Source organism: Numenius arquata, chromosome 9 (assembly GCF_964106895.1).
Source record: "Numenius arquata chromosome 9, bNumArq3.hap1.1, whole genome shotgun sequence".
NCBI lineage: Eukaryota > Metazoa > Chordata > Aves > Charadriiformes > Scolopacidae > Numenius > Numenius arquata.
In genome coordinates, this window is record NC_133584.1 from 61257568 (window position 1) to 61281772 (window position 24205).

At 46.5% G+C, this 24205-nt stretch overlaps 1 protein-coding gene across 1 annotated transcript in view; it reads right to left on the bottom strand.

Annotated features, from left to right (window-relative positions):
- Positions 1 to 24205, bottom strand: part of RAB10 (RAB10, member RAS oncogene family) — a 41836-nt gene that overhangs the window by 7180 nt on the left and 10451 nt on the right. The window contains exons 2-3 of the mRNA XM_074153988.1: positions 7453 to 7513; positions 1564 to 1702 (exon numbers count right to left, since the gene is read on the bottom strand). Coding sequence (XP_074010089.1) covers positions 1564 to 1702; positions 7453 to 7513 — 200 coding nt within the window. The remainder of the gene's footprint in view (positions 1 to 1563; positions 1703 to 7452; positions 7514 to 24205) is intronic.

A 24205-nucleotide genomic window follows, 5' to 3' on the forward strand; every position in this document is an offset into this window, starting at 1 on the left:
CTAAATCAAGGCTTAAATCAAGGTGTAGAAGCACCTCCTTGCACAGAATAGCAAATCAGGCTCACTTACTGAAAATTCTCCTCCTCGAGAGAGTATCCTTGGCAAGACCAATTCCTTGTAAAACCAAAGCACTTGGTTACTTCGTTCACAACTATCGCCTGCAATAATCCTCTACACGAGCAGGTAACACCCGCACACATTCTAGCGAGAAGCCTCAACACCGCACTGGAACCTCAGGGGACGACTCCACCCGTCACTTCTGCAAACGCGCCCCGATAGTGAGCCTTTTCCGTAACAAAACCACCTTCCCAAGGTGTCCAACGTCCCTTGGAAACCCGCAGTAACCACGCAGCCCTCACTGCGCGCCTGAAATCCGCAGCGGAGGTTTGTGTGATGCAGATTTGGAAACGTGAGGTCAGCAAAATCACCCGCTTCTCGGACACAATGGTAGGAACGACATCCATCCCACAACTTCCTGGATACTACTGCATTTTTTTAAACAAAGCAACAGCAGCATCTAAAGGCCTTGGCTTCAAGTTTACATTCAACTCGTCTCTAAGTTTCTTCCTGCTCTCCCTTACTTCCCCCCTTCTGTACCCACCAAAATGCATATCTTTCCATGAACAGTAGAGTTTCCCATTTCTCCTGCTGGGAAATCGAAGTCCCAATATCCCATTTTTGCTCTGTAATAACCTTTCACCAACCTTAACGCTGACCACCCATCTGCTGACACCCAGTTCCACAGGGCCATCTTCACGCTTTCTAGTAAAATAATGAAGCTGGAAAATCCAAACATTTTTTCTATTTGGACACAGCACAGCGAAAGCAAGAAGTAAGAGTTGTGCTGCTCTCTAACATCTCTGAACTCCCGGAGAATGAACTCTTGGGGATGCAGGCACTGAATGTTTCCACATCAGCTTCTTCTGCTTCACTTGATCTTGCCTGAAATTTTACCAAGCGCCTTGTTTGTCCTCTTTTGTCCTCTAACAAGGACAGAAATCAGGCAGGTTCGAGCAGTTCGCTAATCCCAACCCCAGCAGTTTGCCACCCTACCTGCAACGGCCGTGATAAACCTGCTAATATTTCATGAGGTCAATGTGGAGGGAGGGGAGGTGATCGCATTTAGTTATCTTTGAGGACTTACAGAGTTGTCCTTATAAAAAAGGCTACTACCAGAAGTGACATATTCTGTAGCTGCTCTACAGCTCGTGGCTGAGTGCTGCTCCTCCACACACCCCCTTGTGGTGGCAGCTCCTGAAAACCACAACTCCCAGTTCCTGCAAGGTGTATTCCTCACCTCCAAGTATTCTCCAGCACAAAAACCAAGTTTGCTCATGTATGAATGTGACATTTCAGTCACCAGCCCCTGTGTAGCGTCGTGATCCTTCATGCCATTGCTGTGGAAAGAGTCGAGGGGGAAACACAGGACAACCACAGAACACCACCTTGTGCTCATTTACGCGTTCTGCCAGAGTAGGAGCTGAAGCTGTGCTCTGTGGGACTCATCACACGCTCCCCGGGTCACAAGCAGCTCAATTCTGGGATCTTACAGGCGTTACTCACCTCATCTATGTTTCTGAGCCACTTGCTGATGTTTTCAAAGCTCTTGGCGTTGGTGATGTCATATACTAGCATGATCCCCATGGCACCTCTGTAGTAGGAGGTGGTGATGGTGTGAAATCGTTCCTGCCCCGCTGTGTCCCTGCAGAAAACAGACAAGAGGAGGTATCAGAGGCAAGCTCGAAAGAGACAGCATGGTTTATCTATGAGAGAAGCGTGTGTGGCCCAGTAGGTGCTCTGTCGCACCACTGCCAAGGGATGCACAATGTTTTCAAAGAGCAGTAGGAGATGCTCCAACCTTCAAAGAGGGTCCACTCCCCCCCAGATGCAGTTCAACACTCAGAGAAGAAACGGTAAGTTTCACTAGGCCAGGCCCCCAAGGGTACAGAGACCTGGGGTTTGAAGTTTCTCTTTGGGACTTTACTTTAAAGGGGATTGTTTTTTCTTAAAACCACATTTCAGAGTCATCTATGACAGAGACAGAAGAGACTGGGCTGGCTCAACGGGGCTTACCCAACTGAGGGGGCAGAAGATGAAGCTACCTGTTGAAGGGCAAAGTGGGAAGTTGCAGTAGGTCTTCTGGTATCTTACCACAATAGGCAAACCAGTATCAAGTCATGGTAGAAATTTGTTCATTTTAAACTTTGTATTTTTTATTGACAACTTGAAACTTGCACCCAAAAAGGAGAAACTTTTATTTCCAAGTCTCATCTCTCAGGGAAGTGTCTCAGACTTCTGAGCCTCGGTGGAACCCAGAAGCCAACAGGATGGAAACAGAAGCAAGAAATGCTCTACCAACACTTCGACAGGACTGCGAGCTCCAGCAGTGGGAGCATCTGAACCACCCCAGAAACGCCACTGTCCCAGACACTCTCTCCTGTTACTGACCAGTTCTTCCCAAAGGAATGTAAAAATAAGCCACTTGCTGACCCAGTACTCCAGTTTCTGTAGGAAGTTCTCACAATGCAGGTTGATGAGCGGTGCCACTGCTGAGGCCAGGAGAGACTGGAACTGCGACCAGCCGTGATCTGACCCAACTGCCCACTCAATGCCACGTCCATGGCCAAGAACATCCCTTTCCATTTCAGCAGCTGCTAGAGCAGCCATGACGACAACCACTCACCATTTGCTGGAACTCGGACTTAAAACCGTGAAGAATTTTGTTTTCAGATCAGTTTTATAGAAATCATGCTTTAACATGATCTTACATATTTATATTACTGAAATTTTAGGCCAATGTGTATGACAAGTAAATCTAGAAGATGTACTGTAACTGTAACATTAAAACATCGATTTCTGTAGGCGATTTACTGAAAATCGATCACGCAAGATCAGTGGCAGTGTGTGCTTTCCCATCTAATTCTGAGATCTTTGATGCAATGTGTGAGATTTGGTTAAACAAACTCACATGCCATTAAGTTGAGAATTAAGAGTTAACTGCGTATTCTAGTGTCTTTGAGAGGAGATAAACCCAAGAGGTGACATGTTCACAGACAGTTTTCAGTGACACTATTCAAACAAGGTAGAATCAAAGGTGTCTCCCAATTTAAACTGGTCAAAATCAAGATTAAACCTTCCCTACCCGCCTTCAGAAGGACACGCCATTCCCCCCTGACCCACAGACCCACATTTCCTCGCTCACAAACCAGTAACCTCAGAAAAGATCACGGACTGGAGCTGAACTCTCAACTGCTCCAGAGGTCACAGCCAGTGCCTTGGCAGGACATGGGCACCACCAGGCACCGAGTCCTGGGAAAACTCAGCTCTCCCCACCGCCCCGTCACCTACAGTTGACCCAACAGACGCTGACTGTAGTTGCCAAATCAATTTGTTTAAGCACACGTCAGATGTCTGGCCAAGGATCAGTTGGCAAATAGGGAGTAAATGAAAAGCCTCGAAATCTGAAGATGCCATGGAGGAAAAGCTCCTGAGATGTAGGGGAAATGCTCTACAAAGCTGCTTCTCCAAGAGTCTCCTTGGCTCTGTCTGGCTCAGACCCCAGATGAGGGGTTTAAGGCTGATTGCTCCCGAGATTTTTGTCTCCTCCCAGGAGCTGACAAACCCCAGGAATAAGGCAAAGAGCAGAGGAGGAGGAATAGGGGCAGGTCCCAAACCCCAGCACAGCTTTGTTCAGAGATGTTCTACCAGGCCATGCAGCACAGAGGTCTGGCTCGCTGGCAGCAGCCTCCAGAGGCCATGGAGTCCAGTCCCTGGCTCTAGGAACGCTGAGGGATACCCACATCGTTCTTCAAAGGTGCTTGATGTTCTGCTGAAGACCTGATGATTGCTGGCTTGAATCCCACCCTCTCATCTCCTTTCTTCCCCATTTGGAAGTCTCTCCTGATGGCACGGTGGGGCTTTCCTTAGTGCAAATTAAGGCCATCAATCCTTGTCTGACATTTCAGAGGTAGAGGAGTTCATTTCCCTGCTTTCTACAACCACTTTTTGCACACTCAAACACAGCTCTTGCAGCTTCTCTGAATCTTCTCAAGCCACCTCAAGTTCTTTAGATCTTACTTACTGGCCAAAGGTCTAAAATACGCAGCCTCACCTACTGCTCTCTCTGGACTGGCTCCAACTTGCCCGTGTCAAAGGAAAACCCAGGACACTGCTCCAGCTGGAGTCGTCTTCCTCACACAGGAATATTTGCTAGAACATTGGGCATGTCTGTTTATGCATCCCACTCCCTTTCCTCATGATTAAGCAGATTTTTATGACATTTGAATAATTGATTACACTGATTATACTGCACTCGACAACTTTGCATTTCTCTCTACTGAATTTCACAGGACTTTTTTTTTTTTTTCCAACGACATTTCTCCAATCAGTCAAAAGCAACTTGAATTACAATTCAGTCCTCAATACAATTTTTACTCTGCAACTTCATCGTTTCCTGCTTAGCTTAAAGACAATAACCATACCCTCTATTCCCTTATCTCAGCTATTAAAGAAAACATTGCCTCTCATGAAACTCCTGGAAAACATTGCCTCTCATGAAACTGCCTCTCATGCAGGACAGGCTCCTGCAAAATATCTCAACAGAACTCTTACGCATCGTTTGTCTTCTCTCGCCACGAGTTTTGTACCCACTTGACAGCATCTTCACCCCAGTCATTCACCCCAACTTGCTGATAGCCAGCAGCACAGCATCAGAAAAGCTCCCCCAGAGATATCAAACCACACGACATCTGGGATTCCTCCCCTCCTGACAAGGCCAGCAGCCGTCACTTTAGGAATTGAGATCGATTTTACACAATTTGGCATTGGCCATGCTTAGTTGTTACTCATTGCTTGTCACATCCCACGCGCCTACAACTGACTTGCTTCGTTAACTCCTCCCGTGCTTTTTCTGGCAAAAGAAAGGTGGGGAGGGAAAAAGCAGAGAACCTGGAGTGCTTCCCCCTTTTTTTTTTTTTTTTTAAATAGGTACTATGCTTGCCCTTTCCCCTTCTTAATGGATTCCCCATTCATTATTCAGAGATAACTCTTAATGGATGCGAGATTAGAGACCTGACTGGAGCAAACAGAGGAAATGAGTTATGGTTTTCAAACCGCCTCCCACTGATGAACCCACCCTGGGCAAACGGCAGGAGACGACGGGAGCCCACACGCCGTGTTTACTGTCCTGCCCTTCCATCCTCTGCTCCAGCCTCTAGGATGTAAGAACACACTCCAAAGCTATGGGTGTGCAATAAATCCTTCATGTGGGCAGGATCGTGTGGAAGGCAGCCGGCTCTCTGAGCTCAAATAAACGTAGGCAAGGACTATTAAGATAGCCAAGGAAAAAGAAGCCCTAATGCACAGGAGGAAACACCGAACTCGGGTTTTTTAGCTGCAAAATGGAGACAAAGAAGGTCATCCTGTGGGACGAGGGAAAGGAGAAGCCCAGGGAAAGTGAAAAATCTATTTAAATTATTCTCATGCCAACATTAAAGTATGCATAAGCTGTATCATCTTAGAGGTTTAACCAAGAGAGAAAGGAATTTCTGGGACAGCTTTCCGGTTGACCTGGCAGAGACTAAAGAAACCTCAAAATGTACCATGACTTTCTTATGAAATATTTACACGGGTACAACAAGAAGAGATTACATCTGATGATTTGTGAAGATCCTTCCAGTCCACAGAGCTCAAAATGAAGGCCTTCAACGAGTTAAACCAAATAATTCCTCGCAAAATAATCTTAAGAATTTTATTACTGTCCCACTCTTTCTACTTATAATATTTTTTTAAATTATGCAGCAGAATATCGCATTGAAGAACCTGTACTGCTGACACCAGGCAAACTCGGGAAGCTTCAGTGACTGGGTCCAAGACTTTCCTTCACAAAGGAACATCTGTAAGATATTTCAGCTTTTCTGAAAAATATTCAGCTAGGAAAAAAAAAAAAAAAAAATCTGTGATGACTGAAGTATCTAACTGTTTTCTAGGAACTCAGACTGACGTGCCAAGAGTATCTTCCACCTGGAGCTAGGCACATGGTGAATGGTCTCCAAAGATCTCAGCAGCAAGAGATGCTCTTAGGGTAATAGCAAAAATTAATGAGACTGATGGTAGGCTAGTTAGCGGTGCTGTCACAGCTCTGGCTGTTCACCACCACACTTCCTAAATGCAAGAACTTGCATATAACAGGGAATTTCCACATGTGGAAAGGAGGAGGCCACGGAGATGCTGGGAGGGCTGTGAGGACAGGCTGGAGAGTTGGGGGGGTTCAGCCTGGAGAAGAGAAGGCTCCACGGAGACCTTGGAGCCCCTTCCAGTCCCTCAAGGGGCTCCAGGAAAGCTGGGGAGGGACTCTGGATGAGGGAGGGGAGCCCTAGGAGGAGGGGGAAGGGTTTGACACTGAAAGAGGGGAGATGGAGATGAGCTGTGAGGAAGAAGTTCTTTGCTGTGAGGGTGGTGAGAGCCTGGCCCAGGTTGCCCAGAGAAGCTGTGGCTGCCCCATCCCTGGAGGGGTTCAAGGCCAGGTTGGAGGGGGCTTGGAGCAAGCTGGTCTGGTGGGAGGTGTCCCTGCCCAGGGCAGGGGGTGGCACTGGGGGGGCTTTAAGGTCCCTTCCCACCCAAACCATGTGGTAATTCTATGATTCTATGAATCAAGTACAGAGCTGTGTCCCAGTAGAAGTGCTACCTATGCCTGGACAGAAGAGGACCAGTGTCTCCTTGTAACTGGAACCCATCCATCTGCATCTACAAACCTCAACTTTATCAAGCCGGAAAAGATTTTTATTAGTGAGGGACAAAACGGGCAAATTCGAGGTCCAAACCAATTCGAGTTCTGAACTCTCGGTAGAGCTGGAGAACACAGCAGCAACACGCGTACAAGTAGAAAAACAGAGGGCAGGAGAAGCCGTCAGCTTTCCTCACCTGACTTCTCACAAGGCTATTAAACCAGGAGAAAAATCTGTAGTCAGACACACACAGCAAGCTAAAGGAGTTTCAGTTTTGTCTCAGGCTGGACTTTCCTACAGAAAAGCAGTCACCTTGTCGGCCAGCTGAGAAACTCCCCACAGTTTACTATTAAGGGCAGACATGATTGTACTTTCTTGCTGATGCAAAGCAAGGCGACCAGTCAATTTGCAATCATAAATTCGAGGCAGCTCCTAATTTACAAAATCCCAGTTTTCAAACACTTCCCACTAATCACAGACTGCGAGGATCCCATCTCCCAACCAGGAGACTCGCCAGCAGCCTGTCTAAGGGAACAGTCGGTAACAGCGGTTAGAAACACACCACACACATCTCTTAAAAACTGTTTAGGGAAAAATACAAAACACAGTTACAAAATCAGATACCCGAGTGTAATCTCCGAAAGAGTAAACCCTTCTCGGGAAAACCTGCCTCTGAAAGCAGCCACCAGCAGGACTCACCCCGCAGCTTCCCGGGTCCATTACTCACCAGATCTGTAGCTTGATCTTCTTTCCTTGTAATTCAACGGTTTTAATCTTGAAGTCTATCCCTAAAATAAACAAACATATAAATAAGTAATTAGTATCTATTTACAAAAAAAAAAAAAAAGAGCAATTCCACATCAACTCACAACCGCTCCAGACACAAGAACAGCTTTTTCCCGTTCTTTTCCCGAACCCTCTGGTAAACCAGGGATGGCCGAGAGAGCTGGAGCGCAAGAGGAAGGTGCCGGCCAATGCACACGGGGCATCAAAGGGTCTGTCACTGGGCAATGGACACCTTCAGGTAACTTAAAAGCTTTTATAAGCCAGATCATCTTAAAGTTTCTCACATTTGGGTATCCACTTAGACATCCTGAACAAAATAGCAAGCTTTCTTCTTGGTGGTTTTTTGGTTTTGTTTTCGTTTTTTTAAATTCTTTCCCCCAAATGATTAAACCATAAAATTTTGCATATTCTGAAAAATTATGTGAAATATCGTGAGGTGTTTGGGTTTTTTTATGCTGATACCTAATCCTTGTAATACCATCATCTCAGGAATCTCTCAAAAAACATACTTTCCCCCCCAAAAAAAATTTCTCCTTTCCATCACTCTTGTCCAAGTAACCTGCCTGTAAGAATAATGTTAACTATGGGGAGCTTAACGTTTGTTACCTGTTTATCACAACTCAAAGCGGGCAGAGCCTACACCAGAGCACGTGACAAGACCCCAGACTATTAAAAATCTTGCTTTTTACACCGTTGGAAGGCGCCGAGAAGCCCCGAATTGTCTCTTGGTCTACAGACAGTGGAGCTCCAGCGTCAGCAAGGGGAGCAGGAGGGTTCAGGCCACACGAAGCTTTCACCCAGCAATAAAAGGTGAATTATCAGTATAAACCAGTGCCTGACGGCCACGTCTCCTCCTCCGGGCCCAGCCCTGCCCCAGCCTCTGACGTGGCACATGCAAAGTGTGGAACCACCACCCCCAAAGCCAGAGTGAGCAGACACCATTGTGAGAGAGCAGGAGTAAGGGTTTTACCTTAATGCCAACTAATATCAAACATTTCACAAGTTAGTTCGGGGCAAAGCCAAAAGTGGTATCACAAGGAAATTAGTTACCCATGGGATGTGCAAGGACCGACCGAAGAGGAGATGAAGGAGAGCTGTCCTGGAAAGACTCAGGAAAGAAGAAACCATCAAACTGAAGAGAGATCCTTAGCCAAGACCCACACTGAAACCAGTATTTACTATTTGCATTATTAATTCTGGTGTAATAAACTGTCCTATCTGAAGCCTTCTGCTTAGAAAAGTGAGAGGCGCTGTACAAAGGACAATTAAAAAAAGAAACTGACGATCTTGAAGACCGAATAAAAGCAAGGGACAGGTGTCAGCAGTACAAAACCCAACATCACATGCGCTAACAATTTCTTCATTCCTTCTGGGAACCAGCAGCTGTTTCCAGATGACAAAGACAGACCGAAGGGTGAGAAATGACCATTTTACTTCCAGGGGGTAACTCCAATCCAATGGAGAGACAACCCTACAACAGGGGAATGTCAAGTCTTGCGGCACCCGATGAGAAACTCCCACCCAAGGCAGGGAAATCCAAACGCAGTTGTTTAAGCCCTCGGTGACAGCTCATCTGCGCAGTGGGTACAGACTCATTGCTCCTTCCCAGAAGAGATGGGCTCATCTTCTCGTGCCGTGGAAGATGAGGACCTCATCTTCTCGTGCCGTGGAAGATGAGGACCTCATCTTCTCGTGCCGTGGAAGATGAGGACCTCATCTTCTCGTGCCGTGGAAGATGAGGACCTCATCTTCTCGTGCCGTGGAAGATGAGACATTCAAAACCCACCTGGACATGTTCCTGTGCAACCTGCTCTAGTTGGACCTGCTTTGGCAGGGGGTTGGACTAGATGATCTCCAGAGGTCCCTTCCAACCCCCTATCACTCTGTGACTGTGTGACTCTCCCACCAGCTCCTCCACAGCAGAAGCAGCTTGAGGACCACGTCTTGTTGCGACCTTCTCTTCCCAAAGCTGCCCCAAGAGCAATGAGCACAGAGTGCACCCAGCAGAGCAGGACCACCACTAGTGGCTGCCCAAAACGCTCCAGCACTAATGAGATCCCAGAGTTCTGCCTTTCCATTCAAATCGCAGAAAACACTGCCGATAATTTTTCATGCTTTCTCAAAATCTGTTTATATTTAGACTTTTTAAAAGGCAGCAGCTGCAATCACAAACTTCCCTCCTAAATCTACAAGGTCATTTTATACCAAGTAAGATTAAATAGAATTTATGAAACACAGGATTACATAAGGAGCCTCCATGGGAAGCCTGCCTAAAACTCCCCAAGTCCAGCTCCTTTCAGCTCTACACACAGCACACGCTACTTCATTTTAACACTGAAATATCATGTTAGTGAAGTCTTTTCACATAAAAATGATGCTGGAGCCTCTCTGGGAAAGGCTGCACAGTTTTAGGTGGTGGAGGGAGGAGAATCCCCCTCCCACAGACCTGTGTCATGCAGGAGCAGGAACAGGGACGGCACTTGCAGATGGAAACCTATCACACATACAGCCAAAGAGGAAAATGGAGAATAACTCTTAAATGAACACCAAATGCAGCTCCTCGTGGAGCCTCTTAAAGTTACCAAGTATTTCATAAACATGAACCAGGGTGTAAAGGGGCAAAATTCCCTATTTCTAAGGATTTAAAGCAGTACAGTGACTAAAGGCTGAGGTTGCCCACTAATTCAGGACATCATCTTGGCACCTCCAGAGCTCCGTTCCAGTGCTCCGTATTCTTCCCCATTAGCCAAAGCAGCACTTCATCACTCAAGTGAAATTTATGAATCAATATAGCTCGTATCATAGGTACGTGGTTTGAAAAATGAACCCGCTGAATGATAAATAGCCAAGACACAAAACTGCCCCAAATACACTTAACTCTCCCCACGTTTTGCAGCGTTTAAGAGAGCTGTTTGCTGTGATGTAGCGCTCCCCGGCAACGCCAGCAAACAAACCGACACAGCGTCCGCCAAGAGATCATAAAGAAAAGGATTTTATACAGCCACGCTGACTTTTAGGCTCTGCCCAGATAAAGCAGGAAGTTTGACAGCCACTTTTTATGCGTTAAGATAAAGTGAGCTATTAACCCAGCCAAGGAAATTAACTCTTCTCTGCACCGGGAGGGATTTAGCTAACTCGAGTGTTTGGGGAAAAAATAAATCTCTAATCCCACGTTATACTCAGCTTCCACTCCAATTACAATATAATACTAGTTCAGCCTCCGTAAGGGAAAGACTATTATAAATAGCAATGACTATTTGCCTCTAAATGCTCTCAAAGTAGTTTTAACGGGCTGGAAAAACTAGACTTTTGGATTCTCTAATGTCCATTCAGTTGGGAGTCGCCAGCGACATTGTGCCAGCAGAAACACCCAGGCTTCAGAGGAGAGACTACAGGCACAGGGAGCTTCCAGGAACTTTAAGCTCAGGCAAGAGTTGAAGAGGGTAACGGGTATAAAAACTGAATGGCACGCAGAACGGCCATGGTACTGTCACAGGAGGATAATGACAAATGACAGAAGTAATGAATTAAAGATGAGCATGAAATTACTCCCTCATTAAGCGTCGCTATGATATTCATCGACTTCAAGAAGGCAAAGTGGAATTCACAGAAAAACCTGGGAGTATATTGCCAGCTTATTAAATGCTTAACGCAACTCCATACTTTCAAATACAAGTGTGGAAGTGTTTGTGACTCCAGCAGCTCACACCGTTTGACGACGACATCTCCTTACAGGCAGGTCATCCCAGGTTTCCAGCTCACTTCGGGGTCTCCTTCCAATGTCAGGTCTTCTACCAATTGCTTATAGCAATATACGGGTCCAGTTCTGACCAAAAAGTGAACTTGAAAGACGACAGAAGCTATTTATGGATTCTGTGGGTTACTGGTCTTCAAGTATAAGGCTTAAGAAGCAGCATTAGTTGACCTCGTGGTACGTGCAAACAAGATCTGCCCTTACACAAACACTGGAAGTCACGGGCTGTGAACACGCAGAGCCAGAGGAGCTGCAGGAGCCGGAGGGTCAGGTTTGTGCATCAGGCCACGGAAATCAAGCTCCTCCGTCCCTGCACCAGCAGAGGTTACTGCCAACGGCTCCCGACAAAGCATTCCGGCTTTATTTGTGCAAGTTTAAGTATCTGAATGTCTTGGTGAATACACAACTATTTGCTCAACGGTTTTGAGTTTCCATTGCTCTCGGACAAAAGCCATTAATGAAGACCCAGGACTTGCGTCAGCAGAACAGTGTTTTAAATCCATAATGGCTGCATCCAAACAGTTATATATCACTTTACACCCTTCCCAAGCCCCTGCCAAGGTTTTCTAAAGATCACTTATGTTGCTAAATTGCAAACCGACCGTTCTCGAAAAGTGAAAGACAGAATGCCATCGGTACAAGGCGGGGGGAGAAAAAGTTATTTTCCAGTCCATTTCAGAGCTACAAATGATGAGCTGGCCCTTTTCAGACAGCACGAATTTTGTTTGCATTCTTTTCCAAACAAAGAGAGCATTGAGCTCGGGGAGGACGCGGAGCGGGAGGAAGCGGAATGTAGGGCAAGAGAGGGGCAAGGCTGCGGTGCCAGGAGCCCGGCAGCCGACCTGCACCGCGCACCAGCATCCGACACAGCCTTTAAAGACGTGTATTTTGTATTTCATTTGTTAGTTATCGCTTTGCAAATACACTTTAACACAGTACCTATTTTCAACTCGTGGAAGAAAAGCAAATGTGCAGTAATTCCTACTCAAGACTTGTGTCTTCAAGCTGCCCACCTTGGTGCTGCTACAGGCTCTGGCCACGGCAAGTTCTTCTTCTGAACGGTGTACTGAAACTGCAGCTTCAACACCAAATTAACACAGCAGAAGGCAGGCCACAGTCACATTTCTTGATGAGCAACAGGAGTCACTGGGCTGGCCCCTTCCAGGCACCAGGAGCCCCTTCTGCCTGCAGCCCTCCTGGGGGTCATGGGTTCTGGGGGGGCACCAAGGGTTCACAGCCTGAGCAACAGCACTTTCTCCAGGGCTCTGGAGGTGACATCCCCCCACTAATCCACCCCAAACACCTGAAGCACCGGTGGAGCTCTGGCTAGCGCTTCCATCGCCACAAAAGGACATAAACCTTATCTTTACTGCCTGGCTTTTTAGCAATTCCAGCATTGAGTAAGGCAAGACCCGGCAGAAAGAACTCCTATCTGTTACCTTTCTTTGAATTAACAACTTCAGATTCACAAAGCGAGAAGAAACCCAGCTGGTGACTCCCAGCACAGTCACACATAGAGTATACGCTACCACAGGTAATACAATAATAATAGGTAGTAGCAGAAAAACAGCATCACTGAGAAAACCAGGATCCTTCAGGTGTGTTTGCAGCTTATGGCAGGAGCCAACAAACAGCCCCAAAATGTTTTTATTTAAAAAGAAAAAAAAAAAAAAAAAAAAGCAATAAAAGAAGACTTATAAACAACAGGAAAATACAGCAATAACTAAGCCTGGAAGCTTTTAAAATTAAATTGTAAATTAAACTGTAAATTGAAAAGCTTTGTTTAGTCTATTTATACAACTATCTGATTATGAGATCTCTCAGTTCTCAAGACAGATTTATAATACTCCAAGACCTTCTTAAGTTTAATACCTTAATGCAGAAGGCGCATCTGAACCGAACTCCTACGTCAGATACTGCTTTATCAAGTTCATTCAAGTTTTGGGCACAGCACTAATAGAAAGGCAATTCCTCTAATCCCTCCCAGTAACAACCTTTCCAAACACACCAAGTCCAGGACTACAAACTCTCTGAAGCCCATGCAAGTCCTGCGTACACGCTTTAATACTTCAGAATGTTATTTTGCTAAGAATACGCAGACATTAACATCTGTTATCAGTGAGGCAGTTCAGAACAAAGATTTTGTAAGAAAGCTTCGGGTGTAAATAGACTTCGTCCTTCCAAAGTAACCCCAACACAAGCGCTGCAGGCAAGAGAGGAGAGTTCTGCTTTTTATTAAGCTGTTCGTGATCTCAGTTACTACTTACATCTTTCAAAATATTTATGCTACAAGGTATTGATACCTACACAGCATGAATATACAACATTCCCAACCACACTCAGCATTTTTAGTACAAATACTGTTTTTCAGAGGCTTTACTAGCTTTCTGAAGTTTCTTTCCCTTTTTCACACCTTCAGCTCAAAGTCTCAGCCCTGGGTTTTCCAGGCGTCAACACTCGATCCTGGGAGCTGGGGCTTTGCTGAGCCGGAGCTTTGCACTGGGAGTGAAAGGTGTTGGAAGCACAAGGTTCAGAGAGAAGACTATTTCGGAGGAGCGATGACAAACCCCAGGCCTGGTGATCATTCTGTGCCCAGGCACACTGCCACCACTTGATGCCAGCTCCACAGAGACCTGTGTAAGTGCACATGGAGCACACAAACATATAGGAACCTGTTTTAAAGAACCTTAACTCCTCACCTTATAAAAAAAAAAACAACACATAAACCCCAAAAAACCCAAACTTGCTCTTAGCAAAACTTAAATTGAACTGTTCTGATACTGCAGTAACTTCTTAAGAGCAGTTCACTTATAGCTGACAAATTTACAGCTGATATTATCTGGTAATAATCTCCATCCTCACTCCTCAGAAGCAAATACCTTTATTTCAGTACTTAAAGGGGGCCTATAAGAAAGATGGGGTCAAACTTTTAATCCCCATTCAGACTGTTCTGGAAGAGAAACTCAAGCTATTCACAGACTCATCCTTTGGCAAAAGTTTGTGCGAAAGTGTAAGTTTTATCAGAGAGAGGAAAATTCAGCTGATGCAGTAGGGAAGAGGAGGAAGGCTAGCTGGGACAAGCTCTACAGTCACGGCAATTCTTTCTGAAACACTGATTTGCTCCCTTTGGCAAAAACCACATAGCATTCAGCTAGAGAGGAGAGAAAACCCTTAATAACTGGTCTCTAACAAGGAGTTGGAACCCACATCATCCTCCCCTACTGCTTGTGGCTTACATCTCGCGTGAACTTCTCTAGCAGGTGGACCTCTGAGAAGTCTTCTTTCTGAGGAGAAAATTGCAATAAAACAATAAAAGGAGTCACTAGACAAAGCCTCACACTCTTGCTCACTAAACCAAGTCTGAATGAGATTATCAGAGAGATGGAGACAACGAGGAGACCTGAACCTGGACTTCTCGGCTTCTTTTAAGCAGTATTGAGAAATTGTAGATCTGGAGAAGGAACTGATCTTTTAGGTCAGAAGTACTTTCTCTAACAAGACATTTATTCATCAGGAGCGAGGGATTACACTGCGCTTCAACTCTTCTTGTCTTTAGCCCTGCCCATGCGTAGCATCGTCAGCTCCCAGGGAAGGAGCAGGGAAGAGGGACAGGCAGTGGGACCAGCAAGAAAAAATGAGCAATCAAATCAAAATGAGAAGCCTATGGATGCTCTAGAGCCTGACAAGATGCAAACACGCTGTGCTGAGTCTAAACTCGGCGGGCAATACTAATTTTGCCGATACTTCTGTAGGAGGACATACAAATAGTGATCGTGGCAGCTCCACACCTCTTGGTTTTACAGTGCTGAATCCACCCTCCTCTCCAGCTTTCATATACATTTCATCTCATGAATAGACAAGATAATAACTGAGTAAATAAGCCGGCCAGCCCTCCTCCTCCAGGAGAAAGCTCACTTCGCATGCACTGCTGATTTTCTTTTGTGTATGTGTACACGTACATGCAACACAGACCTGTCTCCAGCCTCCCATACGTACATACTGCACGGAGAAAGCTATGCTCTCCAGCAAGACTCTTCCTTTTGTCTCATTTTCCTGACCTCACACTAAAACCTGCAAGTGCAGCAACTACTGCAGGCGACCCCAAAAGCCGAAGGGACGTTACCCACTACAAGCAAACACTGCTGTAAGACAAAGCAGAAATGAGGCGGCTATAGGAAAGAAAATTAATGATCAATTTAATAACCGGAGCCGAACACCCGGAGCCAGGCAATGGATTGCTGCTGTGAGCCTAAGGGAACTCCGTGCAAACCGCTGCACAGCAAAATAAACTGCAAATAACGTCAGGTACCCGCTGCAGCCAGGCGACAGACAACACTCTGCAGTTAGGTGAGGCCATGCTGCAGATTCCTGTTAACTAAAGGCTACTACTACTCTGGTCAGACTTAAAATAAAAAATAAAAAACCCAAAGCCCTACACTAACTCACAATACAGATTTACATGAGTCTCCCTGCAGTCTGTGAAGTCACCGTGACTCAGGAGATCTACTCAGCCTCAGGCGAGGGAGCACCCACAGAACCTCTCCGGCCGGAGCAGCCCAGGGCCAGGCCCTGCGGAGCCTCGGCAGCCAGACAATGAATGGAGGCAGTGCAGGCCCCCCCCGGCCACCACGGCTACGGGGAGGACCAACACGGAGAGTATCAGAGATCACGGAGCCGGTGACGGTGAAACAGCCTCTTGCCTGTCTTTGCTGTCCTCTTCTAAACCCTCAATTCCATCATTTTTGACATTCAGCGCCCAGGAGCGTAACACAGCACTGGAGATCGGAGCAGACTATGGATTTGTATGGTAGAAAAACAGAAATTCAGTGAATTCATGTGTTTCGTTGTCTCACCCCCTCTGCAGTAAGTTTTCCCTAGTGCAGTGCACAAACCAGAGCAGCCTCAGGAACTCGCTCCTCCTGCTCTGCAAGGTTTCCAGTCGTGACAATTCAGCATTTAGAGAGCACCAGAAGCTGCACCTCAACAAAGTGACACACAGCTTCCCTGGAACCTCAGGAGAGGCACGCTCCGTTACCTCCAGCAGTCTAAGGAAGCCCCACAACAACCAGGACAGAGAAAACATGCAGGAAGGTGAGTGTCCTGTCTGGAGCCTGGTTTGATGGAGCCAAGGCACGGGAGGGCAATGGTAACAGAAACATGTGACTTAATTACTGTAATTCCACCAGCTGCAAATGATGATGTGATCAGTCTTACGTTTTATTTCCTTCTCTTTCCCACACATCCAGTCCCTGGTGTCCATCCTCCCACCCTCGGACCGAGCCCAGCGCCCAGAGGCCTCTCCTTTCCCAAAGGACCTTCCCCAGGTGCTCTACTGGTCGCCCATTCGCTCCACAGCCCATTCCATACTTTTTTACTGCCCCCATGAACTATCTCATGGGTAAACACTCACCCCTTTATCTCGAGGTCACCAGCCTTCATCCACACCACCTTGGCAGCAACAGCCTTTCTTAGTAGCATTTGTAGTAATACAGAGAAACTGCCGGGGAATAGCTGTATCTTCCACTGCCAGGGATCCATGGTATCCTGAAAACTGGTATTTTTGTAGAGCAGGTAGCAAGAGAAGTAATTGTGACCACACCTCTCTCCGAAAAGATAAGCTAAAGGCTCTTAACCCGTGCTATCTGCCAGTGTGGTGGTGTGGATCTTAATAACCACTCCTTTACTTCCAGCATCTCTCTTCAGGAATGTGGCAGCTTCTCAAAATCCAAGCAACCAACTTACTTTTAGCATTTAACACAAGAAATTAAACTAGACATTCTTTTTAAAAAGCACCTTTCCTCTTCAATAGACTGATCAAGTCCTAACGGTCCCTCCAAACCATCCCCACGGCTCTGTCCTCAACCTTCAGCTTTTCAGCAGGATTTTATAGTATCTTTATAAAACTGCCTTTACAGGCCAAGTTTCCCTAACACCGTATCAATACAGAGAAACTCCAGAGCTGGTGATGTTAAAGGAAAAGGCAGGCCATTAGCAGTAGAGCTGTTGCCGGACCATCTCCTACCAATTAATCTATTCTTAACGAAGCAGATGACAATCCTGCGAGCCAGCAGCTTCTCGGGGTGACCTACATTCTGCCACTCCGGGTGCCTGCATTTTGTTGTGCTTCCAAACGCTCTCACACATCACCAACACACAGGCAGCGACTCAGCGTTGCAGGATGTTTGATTTATGCAAATCACCACTAACCGATACCGGGGACTCGGCTGAATATTCATTTTGGTGACAAATCCACTCCCACGGCTTATATCCCCCCCCAATATCTGGCTTAATCCCCCCCCCCCCCAAACAATAGAAGGCCATTGTTTTCCAGTGACCTCTTATCTGGGAAAGGCCACACACCGGGAACTCATTCACATCCCCCCCGTTTGCAGAAGCGGGGGTACTCACGCCGCTTCCCCATCGGCAATCCCCTCCCCAGAGCTTTCCGGCTCTTGCCCCAAATTCCACCCGCAGCCAGTTCAGAGACTGAACGACAACCTTCAGAATTGCCAGATTCAGGAGTGAAGGGCACTTTCCCAACTTGAAATTCTTTTTGAAGTGTTCCTGTCTGCCTTCAAAGCGGCAGAGAAGCTGTGAGCGCGCAAGCTCCCTTTGTGCATCAGTTCGTTTCAAGGATATATATTAAATCTAGGTCAAGACTACAGCCTTCTACCGCACCAAAAATCTCCTCTCGCTACTGGCCTCACTGGAAACCTCAACCAGCATTCTTCAGAGATTTATATTAAAAACACAAGTTAACACCTACATGTTAATTTTGGAGGACATCATCACAGAAGTCAATACTGCTACCAGAAATTCTTTAAGAGCACTTGGGGGTGGTATTAAAAAAATAAAATAATAATCAAATAATCAAGGAGAGAGAGGTGGTGTGAGTTGTGTGCTCTCCATACACCAGGCTGCTGCACCTCCAAAGCAACTGTGACCTTCCACAGTCCTCGTCATTTACATTAAAAATATTAAGCATCTTCAGAAACAAATCTTGAGATCTCTTTCACTCCACTTTACAGAATTACAGACTTGTTTTGGTTAGAAGGGACCTTTAGGATCGAGTCCAACCATCAACCCAACACTGACAAACCCACCACTGACCCATGTCCCTCAGCACCACGTCTGCCCGGCTTTTAAATCCCTCCAGGGATGGGGACTCCACCACTGCCCTGGGCAGCCTCTTCCAAGGCTTCACAACCCTTTTTGGGAAGAAATTGTTCCCAATATTCATCCTAAACCTCCCCTGGCGACACTTGAAACCGTCTCCTCTTGTCCTATTGCCTGTTCCTTGGGTGACTACTCTACTCCTCTCCAACAAACAGAAGCCCATTTCCTTGCCACTGTGCACTGGGTATTTGCAGACTTAACTCTTTACATCAGCTGGAACACAGACTTTCCTTTTCCTTTTTTAAAATTCAGATTATGCCCATGCATTTAGGTCTCAGAAGCCACAATGCTGTAAGGAAGTGAACAGTATCAACACGTCAAGAATTCCATCAAGCTGCTTCTCCTCGAGTGGCATTGTTGAGATGTTTAATAGATTGATTACAAGGTGAAGTGCTGTTCATCCCCATACCTGGAATTGAAACAGCAAATCCAAATAATCAGAGGTAAGAAAGGCACCGTTACCATTCAGCACACCATCGCAACTGAGGTCCCGTCACATGTACCTGCTGGAAGGCACTTTAACATGGCACTGCCTCATTAAAGAGTGGCATGGACAGTGATTAACTAAGGATTTTACATATATCTCAAGTTCCAGCTCCCTTACTCTCCCTACTGTGTACATTTAAATAATGATCTGTAAAGTAAAAAGGTAGTAATTAAGTTTCTTTGCAAAGATCAGTAGAAAACACAACTTTCCTGTTAAGTGAAAATAATGACTCCTTCTAGGGAAGGACTAAGATACAAGGGCTTAAAAACATTAATTAGAGGTGCCTGACTGGATGTCTGTAGGGATAGATGCTTTAACAAACGAAAGCTAAATCCACAAGAGCTCAAAACAGCCTGGTTTCTAGTAACCTTTCCTCAAAAGGCACCATGTCCTCCTCCATGTCCAGAGGGAGCGACGATGGCACAGGCGTTCACGCCTCAGCTCAAGCCACACTTTTGGGTGATTAACAAGTGGACCACTGGCGATTTACATTAATGGAGATGGCTGAGGCGGCACAGAAAACCCACAGGGTTTTCTACTTCTGCCAAAGCAATAGGGTATGGGGCGTTGGGGAAGCTCTTTACCTACTGCAGCCATGCCCCTGTGAAGCCTCCAAGGCATTAATCGCTGAAGAACACACAATGGCCACATCCAGCCACGAGTGAGCTGGTGGCATGGGAAGATCCCGGGAGCAGAACTTCAGCCAGCGGGAGAGGCGTTGGTGGCACAGGTTTGATTCGAGGGCTGGCACTCTCCATATCAGGGCCTGGGTGAAGTTCAGGAGATAACCAGGGCAAGGACCATTTCCCAGTAAAATGGATGCAGACACTGGGCTCTGGATATCAAGTGACAGCCGTTTCCAACAGCTAAGAATCCAGCACATTTAACTTCAGCATCAAACTAGTCAATGTGTTCAAAGCAGAATTTTGGGTGCAGTGATTCTACCCGACACTCACGCCAATGGGACTAAAATTGAGATCCCGGGGAGTCTCCCATGGGCACGTGCAACAGGGAGAGAAGCCATTTCTCAGGCCAGAACCAGCTATCAACCTCTCATCCTCCCCTCCCCAGCCACCTTCACCTCATTTATAAGCCCTTTTGTCTAACGAGGTCTAACTACCCACAGCCTGTAGCGCTCGGGGTCAGGCAGCCCCCCATAGCTGAAAGCACAGTTCAAATTTACATGTAAAAAAATCTCTGCTCAGAAAGAAAACTGAAGCTTCCTGTTGACACCACCTCCGCTGCCACCGAGGCCCACCAAACCACGCACGGTTTCTGCACAAGCACTTATTTCTTCCAGAAAAAAAAAGAAACTTTCTCATTTCGTTATTCCAGCAGCTAAACCTTACACAAGGCTCCCACAAACAAAACAAAAGAAAATGAACAAAGGAACTATTTTAGTGATGTTTTATGCATACCAAGAGACAAGAGAGACAATAAGGTTTTTATTCACAAGGTAGTACAGGAAAAAAAAAAAAGAAGGAAATGAAGCTCTAGCAAGAAACAGCACTCACTTGAGAGTTCTTCCCACAAGCAATGATCTCTGCTTAGCGTCAGTTAATTCCAGGTTTGAGGCCTGATTTAATTCTCTGCCATTACATCTTTCATTTTCTAATATACTCAATAAACTTCTGGCCCAGGTAGCAGAGCTCTGCCAGGACCTTTACCAGCGCGGATTTCCCGGAGGGTGTCACATGAAGCAGCCATTGCTCTCTCTGAACCCCTTTTGTCACCAAAGCCCATGAGATCCCCCAACTAAAAATCATGGAAAGGAAAGGTCTGGTCTCCAGTAAGCCGTCAGTCCACTCAAAAATTGACAACTAATTGGAATTCTACTCTAAACCACCAAGCATGTGCTCTAAGAATGTTCAAGTTCAATTACAGCCGATTAACTCAGTTCTCATGCATATCTTAGCCCACTTGTATTTCCCAGCTAGAAAATAAACAGGGTACATGAATCTGCTTTTGCACAAACTCCTGCTATTTATGAAACAGCAAATTTGTCACTTCTTTCTGTAGCAGTAATTTTGTCCTCAAGTTACATAAAAATAAGATTCAAGTTAACACTTACCCTGGCTAGTTTATACTCAGCAGATTGACAAGACAGAAAACACATAAATAAAGGGAAGTAGACTCATTCAGGAAAAGCATTAGCTTTGTCAGAGGCGGGTACTGAGTCTTGGAGGTCATGAAAAAGATTCCGTCAGTCAATAAAGAGTTGGAAGCTGAAGAAGAGCCCAGAAGCTCTCTCTCTGCCTCCCCAACCTCCGTCACGACGACCTGCTGCAGCGCAGAAACGCAGAGCACTCACTTCTTGTTTCAATAATTAAAACTCCTTACTGCTGGAGCTACCAGCAAAAAGGAGAGCCCATCACTTACGCTTTCAGACCAGACACCCTGCTGGAACGTACACTTCACAGCAGGTCTTGAGTTTTCCAAAGATGTTAAGTCAGTGCAGGAGGGCCAGGCAGTTACTGCACTCGAAGGTTTAAATGTTTTCTCTGGTGGAACATCCACCAGCCGCCTTTTCCAACCCACGGAAAAGAAGGCACGTGCTTTTAAGTGACTACTTATTGCTGGAAAACCACGTTTCTTTCACTACAAACAGAAAGTATTACCATTATTTATGAAAGCACCCTAACTCGAGCTACCTAGACCACGCCACAGCAGCAAGTGAAGCTCTAACCGTTCGCATTAGAGAGGTGCTGACACTCCTCAAGCCCCGAGCGCTGCAGCAGCAGCATCCTTCCCATCTACCAGGGGATAAACTGGAGATAAGCTCTGCCCCAGCCCTTTCTGGGGAATATTCGCACTGCGGAATTGCTGGTTAAGGACACACCTATTATTTCCTACCCAGACTCCGGAGAATGGCATTGTGTCTAGTGTTAAATATAGTACGTTCGGCTCTGGAGCTCCATCGCTTGCGCTATTCAACACGTATTTAACTGAAGCCGTTGCTGTGTCAGCGAGGGGGTTTTCAGTTACGGAACACCAACTTATACGTACACTCCCATACCCAACTTTCATAAATAGCCTTAATTTATGAACCCTTCGGCATCAAGAACCACAGAGACTTCACAGAGTGAAAGCACGGCAGTGGGTATTTCTCTTTGCTTTAAGCCAAGCGCTACAATTCCCACAGGCGGAGCTACACGGCACAGTGGGACTGTGAAACTTCCCCCAGCCCCCTGCTCTTGGAGGAGACCAAGGATTCTAACACCAGACGCTTCCACCCAACCTCTTTAAGTTCTCCAGTGAGAAGACGAATGGCAGTGTTGTCAAGCTAATCAGCAGGAAAAAAGTTTTAAGTAAAAATAAAATAAAAATTTTAAAAAGGCCTATTGCTCCAACATTGCCCAGAAGCATCGCATTTGTCAGTAAGTCTTGTCACCTTTTTTAGCTATTATCGATACTGTGACACTCAAGTTGAATGCATAGAACCTGAGAAACAGGAATTACCTACCTTTGGAAGGGTGGAAAAAAATGGCAGTATCACATGACACACCTAGAATCAAAAGTTATTGCTGCCCCAAAACGTGGCCTGTCCCCAGGCAAAACTGGAGGCCGTAAGACTTGTTTGGATTCCTTCGTTTGCTGAATGCTGCACCTCACCTGCACGGAGAAAAAAGCCTCAAGGCAGCACCTCACCAACTCTCCACTCCTGTGAAAAGCCGATGAGAACCGACGCTCACTTGCAAGGCAACCACAGAGACTCCTGTTTCAATCCTCATGGAATAAACCTGCTCCCCTTTGCTCTGCAGGGAGCCAGGAGTGGTTCCAGCCATCCCATCCCCGCGAAGGACCTGCTCCAACCCCCTGTACTTCACATCTCTTCTGCAGCAAAGCACCTGACTGCAATACTGACAGGGACTGTGTCAAAAAGTGACATCAGGATTTATACAGAAAGAACTGAGGTTAAAGATGAGCTTTACCAGTAGCTGGACCTGCAGCGCAGTGAGTTACGGGGTGAGAAACCACAGTGCTGACGGCAGCTCTGCCCAAAGAGGCGCCTGCTCGGAGCTGTGCTGAAGCTCTTGCAGAAGCTCGCTAAGGAGCACCTCACCTTGCTGCCAGCAAGACATCACACGCCTGCCTTATCACTTGTTTCTTCTGCCTCTTAAGAAACCACTTGGTTAGAAGCTCTTTACAAAGCTGTTGGCCATTATCTAACGCTCTGAAGATCAAAAGGAAACTCCCAGCAGGAATCTCGCCAGGCTTTAGCGCTTTTGATCCCATCCAGCAGCAGCTGGGATTGGGAACCCCAGCCCAGGTCCTGTCCCGACACCCAGGGCCAACAGCAAGACTACGGTAGGCTGTAGAGCTGTAACACCCCACAGCAGGGCCACATCAGCTCGGGTCGCCTGGGGTCCCTTCTAGAAATATTTTCATTACCCCCAGGATGGCAATCCCAGCATCTTTTATTTCTGTCCCAGTCGCAGATCACCTTCAGCACAATTTTTCCCCAATACTCAGGCTGAGTTTTCCCTGCTGTGACTCGTGCCTCTCGTCCTCAGCAGCAGCCTCTGCAGCACCGCAGCGAACCCCCCGGGACCTCAACTTGGGCAATCGCATCCTCCTGGTTCCCCGGCTGGGTCATGGTCTCAGGCACGCCAGGACACATGCCCTGTGGCACATGGCCACCATGACTGGGCCACTAGTGGTCTAGCACTCACAGGCGGAGCTTCTGAGCACCCTTCCATGCAAACCACCAGCATTTCTGCTCACTCAAGTAGGAGTAAGAAGCACCAGACCCCCCAGAGAACCCACATTTCTGGTCCACGCTGTCCCTGACATACCATCCTTAAGTTCCAGACCCAGAGAACTAGCCAGTAGGATCTTTGGTTTTGCCAGAAACTTGAGTAGCTAAATAAAATTAAAAAAAAAAAAAAAAAAAAAAAATCATTTTGTTGTTTACTGGCAAGATCAAAAAGTTCCTTTGAGATGAAAGCATTTCACAGCATGCTTATGGAAACAGAAGCGTTGGTGGGATTCATTTACCCAACAATTAGACAGCTATATTTAAGCTACACATCTAAGCTCCCTCCGAAGTGACAGAGAGGCGCGTGTACGTACTGCCACGTTCAGATGGATGGCGTTTCTTAATCTCCTTCGCCCCAGTTACAGCAGGAGCCGAGGCAGCCAGCCCGTGCTGACAGTTCAGCTTCTAACAAGCGAGGTCTGCGAGAGGAACATCATTTCAGAAAAGGAAGGGAAGAGGATGAGACGCAGACTGCGGCAAGCCTTGGAAGGTGTGAAATTAAGATTGAAATTGAAATT